The sequence below is a fragment of the Morus notabilis genome, unplaced genomic scaffold (assembly GCF_000414095.1).
Source record: "Morus notabilis unplaced genomic scaffold, ASM41409v2 Scaffold174, whole genome shotgun sequence".
Taxonomy (NCBI): domain Eukaryota; kingdom Viridiplantae; phylum Streptophyta; class Magnoliopsida; order Rosales; family Moraceae; genus Morus; species Morus notabilis.
The window spans coordinates 383,756-389,295 of record NW_010364838.1 but is presented as its reverse complement, the minus strand read 5'-3'; the positions used below and the strand labels follow the sequence as shown (position 1 = coordinate 389,295).

The window sequence follows — 5,540 nt, the reverse complement described above, 5'->3', positions numbered from 1 at the left end:
GGTGATCATCGCATTATCCTACAAGAGGACACTACTCCTATTAGTGTCCGGCCTTACAAGTATCCACATTTCCAAAAAAATGAGACAGAAAAGTTGGTAAAGGAGATGTTAACCTCCGGCAACATTCAACCTAGCACTAGTCCATTTTCTAGTCCCGTGCTTCTCGTTAAGAAAAAAGATGGCAATTGGCGCTTTTGCGTTGATTATCGCGCTCTTAACAAGGCTACAGTCCCTGACAAATTTCCCATACCGGTAATCGAAGAGCTCTTGGATGAATTGTGTGGTGTTTCCATCTTTACTAAGTTGGATTTGAAATCGGGCTACCATCATATTCGAATGAGCAGTGAGGATGTTCCCAAAACTGCTTTCCGTACTCATGAGTGTCATTACAAATTCCTCATTATGCCCTTCAGGTTAACCAATGCTCCGGCCACCTTTCAGTCTTTGATGAATGAGGTATTGAAGCCCTTTTTACGAAAATTCGTGTTACTTTTTTGTATGACATCCTTATTTACAGCAAGACTTTTAAGGAGCATTTAACACATTTGGATATGGTTTTGACTGTTTTGTAAGGCAACCATTTGTATGTGAACCAAAAGAAGTGCACTTTTGCTCAGGGACAACTCAAATATTTGGGCCATATAGTGTCTCGGGATGGAGTTTCTGCCGATTCTAACAAGATCCAAGCAATGAATGATGTTTTGACCTACACCTCGATCAATTAAGGAGCTACGTGGTTTTTTAGGGCTCACTAGTTATTACCGGCATTTTGTCGCTGGATATGGCCATTAACCCAACAATTAAAGGACATGTTTCATTGGACTGAGTTGGTTGATTCCGCTTTTCAGAAATTGAAGCAAGCCATGACAACTGTCCCTGTTTTGGCTTTACTGGATTTTTCTCAGCCTTTTGTGGTTGAGTCGGATGCTTCGGGGTTTGGCATAGGAGCGGTCAACAACAGCGGCCTATAATCTATTTCAGTCAGGTGTTGTCTCCTCAAGCTCGTGCTAAATCTATCTATGAGAGGGAATTGATAGCGGTGGCCCTCGCTATTCAAAAATCTACTTGGCCGGCACTTCATTGTCCGCACAGATCAAAAGAGCCTAAAGTTCTTGTTGGAGCAACGCTTGGTTAGTGAAGAGCACCATAAATGGTTGTGTAAATTGTTGGGGCATGATTTTGAGATTCAATACAAACCCGGGTTGGAAAATCGGGTTGCGGATGCTTTGTCACAACAACATTCGGGTTTGGAATTGATGCAATTTGCTACTACCACTGTTTTCAATGGGGCTGAGATTCACCAACAAATTCTCCATGACCCGAAGTTAGCTGCGATTCGGGCAGCCTTACTTGACAATTCCACGGCCGTTAAAGGGTACACTATGGTAAATGACATGTTGCTCTACAAAAACCGCGTGGTCATTCCTCGTCAATCCCCCCTTATACAGGTTTTATGAAGGAGTTTCATGGCAGCAAGGCGGGCGACCATTCTGGCGTGCTTAAGACCTTTAAGCGATTGGCTGCATAATTTTTCTAGACTGGTATGAAGCAGAATGTGGTTGCATTTGGGGAGAGGTGGTGCTACAGCCTCTTCCACTTCCTGTGCAGGTTTGGGATGATATTACAATAGATTTTGTGGAGGGCTGCCCAAGTCGGCAGGCTATGACTCCATCTTGTTGATTGCTTGAGTAAATATGCTCATTTTGTGGCCCTTCGCCACCCTTATACGACTAAGTCGGTGGCTGCTATTTTTGTGAAAGAGGTGGTTCGTCTTCATGGTTTTCCTCGAACTATTATTTCCGATCGAGATAAAGTCTTTCCTTAGCCACTTTTGGAATGAGCTTTTTAAGCTGCAAGGGACATCTTTACATCATAGCACCGCTTATCACCCTCAATCCGATGGCTAGACTGAGGTGGTAAACAAGGGTTTGGAAGCTTACCTGCGTTGTTTTGTGTCCAACAAACCTACTCAATGGTTCCCTCATTTATCTTGGGCCGAATATTGGTACAACACAAGTTTCCATGTCTCTGCAGGCATGACCCCTTTCAAAGCCCTTTATGGTCGCGATCCTCCTAAATTACTCCATTTTGAGTTGGGGTCTACTGCCAATTCTTTACTAATTCTTTACTGGAACAGCAGCTACAATCTAGGGATGCTATTTTGGATGAACTTCAGGCGCATTTGTTGATGGCGCAGCATTCCATGAAGTTGTAGGCTGACCTTAAGAGGCGAGATGTGTCCTTTAAGGTGGGTGATTTGGTTTTCCTGAAGTTGCAACCATACCGTCACCGTTCGTTGGCCAAGTTTCTCAACGAAAAGTTGTCTCCCCGGTTTTATGGTCCTTATAAGGTGCTCGCTCGAGTGGGTCCTGTCACTTACCGGTTGCAATTGCCAGCTACCGCTAAGATTCATCCGGTTCCAGCTTAAGAAGGCCGTTGGGCTCGCTGTTCCAGCGCAGGAGGTTCCATCCATTTTGTCCGCTGATATGGACTTACAAGTGCAATTGCCATCTCCGATGACTGGCCAATTGGAGGTTCTATTGCAGTGGCGGAATCTACCTGACTTTGAAGCTTCTTGGGAGTTATTTGATGTCATCCAACAGCAATTTCTGAATTTTCACCTTGAGGACAAGGTGACTCTTTTGGGGGGCGGAGTAGTTGATAGAACTAAGCCTCTTATAAAGTAAGTGTTTGTAAAGAAGGGAAGGAAGGAAAGTAATAGGTTGTATAAGGAATAAGCTGTGCAGTATCGAGTAAGTGTTAGAGTTAGTTAGTGATGTTGGTTATGCGGTTTTTCAGAAGCAGTTATTGAGCTGTTAGTGTGAACATAGAAATAAGTAGTTAGGAATAAGTCAGGGAGTATAAAAGGGAGAGGGAGAGAAGAGATAGTCAGGAAACTCTGAGTCTGTCTGGGGAAGTCTTAGCTTAAGCTGAGTAGGGGAGGTCTAGCAGTACCTCGAATCACTGCAATTGTAATTCTTCATTTCAGATCAATAAAAGTTCTTTTCATTTTCAATTCCGATTGTTTCCCAAGAAACTGACCTAGATTCTATCATCTGGGTCGTTAGAACTTTGGGTCAAGATGATGAATGAAGGAATGCCAAGCTCTTCCTCTATTTTTTTCCTCTGTTCCTTTGCACTTTTTCTTGTGTATTTCTTCATTGCGTTTTCTTCATCGACATACCCAAATTTTTCAGTGTACGGGCTTCTTAGATTTTTTGATTGTTTGTGAAGTCTTGTTGTCTTACTTGCTACGACTTGTTCTTTTCCCTTTCCCTGCATTTGACAAGTTTGTAAATTAGATATATCCTACTTTTGTACTCATTACTCGACAAAAATAATAATCTATCTACTTGTTTTTCATTCTTTATTCTATTATTTATCACTTCCATCAACTTTATGCACATATATGATATGATATATCAACGTTCCTATCCATATTGCTGGCTAATTGTTTTAACATTAAATTATTCTCAGAATCTATCTCCTCAATGGTTTTTTTTCCTCCCTAATGGTCCATAACTTAACAGGTTAGTTTTGTAACTAAACAAGTTATGGTCTAACTTGACAACAAATGCTCATAAGTTAACAGGTTATGGTCCATAACTTGATTCGTTATTATCATAAATTTACGAGTTATGATCCATAACTTGTCAGGTCCTCTACAGTTTTTACCTCTTCTTTTTTGTTTTCTTCTTGTTCCTTCTTTTCTTCTTCTTCCTCATTTTCAATTTCTTCAGTGTCCTTTATATTCAAGTCTTCCCCCTGCAACAGCAATGTGTCATTTATATTCTTGTTCCATAACTTGATATGTTATTATCATAAATTTACACGTCATGGTTCATAACTTGTTAGGTCCTCTATAATTTTTACCTCTTCTTTTTTGTTTTCTTTTTGTTCCTTCTCTTCTTCTTCTTCTTCCTCATTTTCCGTTTCTTCAGTGTCCTTTATATTCATGTCTTCCCCCTACGACAGCAAGGTGTTAAATAATTGTAAGAAACTTTTTTTTTTTTTGGTTTTTTTTCCCAAGTAATATTAATGTGGTAAAATAACAAAAAAGAGATGAGAAACAAACAAATAAACATAAGACATAGAGAGGTTGCAGCTTTTCATACCTTTTGGATTCCTTGAGCAACAACTTTTCTCATTGCTATTACCTTTTCAAGTTCTTCAAATGTTCTGTCCATTGTTTCTTGACGGATATCAAACGAGTCCGTGAGGGAAGGATAACCGAATTGTCCCTCATGTTCTCTCCACAGATACTTCTTTTTCTCTGTCCACCTATTCATTGAGGTACGTTTGTCAAAATTAGTATATCATTAACAAAAAAAAAAAATGCAAAAACAATTCAAGATCAATCTGTATTGTTTGGTTACCTCAGAAGCTGGTTTGTTTTTCTGTTTTTGACACATAGAAGCACATCTTGTTGAATGGTTCTCATAATCTCCATAGAATCCACAATCATTGCCTTTATTTCTCTCATATCTTCTTTCATGGCTACTTGGTTGTCATCAATATGTTTTACTTTAGTAATTTACTTAAATCAATTTCCAGCTTCTCCAGTCTTGTCGCCGCTGCTGGTGGTGTTAGTCTTTGAAGTTCATCACGATTTTTTTCTTCCTGTCCTTTTTGCTCAGCATTTTTCTCTTCTTGTTCATCAATTTCTTCAACTTCTTGTTTGTTCCGGAAAAATGTCATGTAATCTGCCTCCCTTCTCTTTCTCTTCAATTTTAATATAAAGAATGGTGTTCTGTAACAAAAACTACATAATGTTAGGCATGTAAAATTAAAATATTATTTGTTTGGCAACAAAAAATGGAATACAGTACTTACTGTTTCGACATCCTCAAATTCCTCATTAAGTTTGTCCCAGTTAAGTTTTTCCAAGTATTTCCACCGAAGCATTCTTGGTAACACATCAAGAGTGGTCATTTTTGCATATCCATTGACAAGTATGAAATCCAATTTCTCACATGCTCATAAGATCACATTATGCGGGAATCCTCTTATTACAATTCCCATTTCAGCTTTGCTTCCGACCACTTGTAGAAAGGTTTGTACCGTTGCTTCATACGAAGCTCTCCCCCAAGGATACATCTTAAATTTCTCTTCGTAACAAGCAAGCAACATATGGTGATTGTCTTTACAAAAAACAACCTCGTCAACATTTGACAAGACAAGTTTTTGTAGGCAATAAATGTTTGCCAATATAACTATCTCCTTATCAGATAAGGACTTTAACGTGTCAACTTCTTTTGAATCCTTTGCTAATACACAAACCAGCTTCGAAACTTTAATTCACCTCCTGCCTAAACATTTCTTAATCACTGTTATTTGTAGTTTTGCAATTGTCTCCTTTTTTTCTTCTTCACATCGTAAACCAGTGATTAGGGCGAAATCTTGCAGCCCAAACATGACCTTCTCACCACCAAAGTTAGATGCAAGCTCTGAATTTTTATGATGAGTGCATTGCCGAAGGATAAGATGCTAAAAAAGTTTTGTTGGGAAGCTGGTTGTCTGCAACTTTAGTAGATGACCAA

General features: G+C 39.3%; 1 protein-coding gene across 1 annotated transcript; it reads right to left on the bottom strand.

Annotated features, from left to right (window-relative positions):
• Positions 1 to 3,042: 3,042 nt before the first annotated feature.
• Positions 3,043 to 5,047, bottom strand: LOC112093302. Its single transcript, XM_024171460.1, has 5 exons — positions 4,834 to 5,047; positions 4,377 to 4,750; positions 4,116 to 4,281; positions 3,874 to 3,966; positions 3,043 to 3,276 (listed from the first exon to the last, which is right to left on the bottom strand). The coding sequence occupies exons 2-5, from the start codon at positions 4,493 to 4,495 to the stop codon at positions 3,043 to 3,045; spliced, it is 612 nt and encodes a 203-aa protein (XP_024027228.1). The 5' UTR covers positions 4,496 to 4,750; positions 4,834 to 5,047.
• Between the last annotated feature and the right edge of the window lie 493 nt (positions 5,048 to 5,540).

What these genes read in the sequence shown, in the direction of transcription:
- LOC112093302 (XM_024171460.1), bottom strand. Translation starts at nt 4,495, where the DNA reads ATGAAAGAAGATATGAGAGAAATAAAGGCAATGATTGTGGATTCTATG. An exon ending in AAAACAAACCAGCTTCTGAG is followed by an intron (nt 4,282 to 4,376) that starts GTAACCAAACAA and finishes CTCAATGAATAG; the next exon opens with GTGGACAGAGAAAAAGAAGT. An exon ending in TTGCTCAAGGAATCCAAAAG is followed by an intron (nt 3,967 to 4,115) that starts GTATGAAAAGCT and finishes TTGCTGTCGTAG; the next exon opens with GGGGAAGACATGAATATAAA.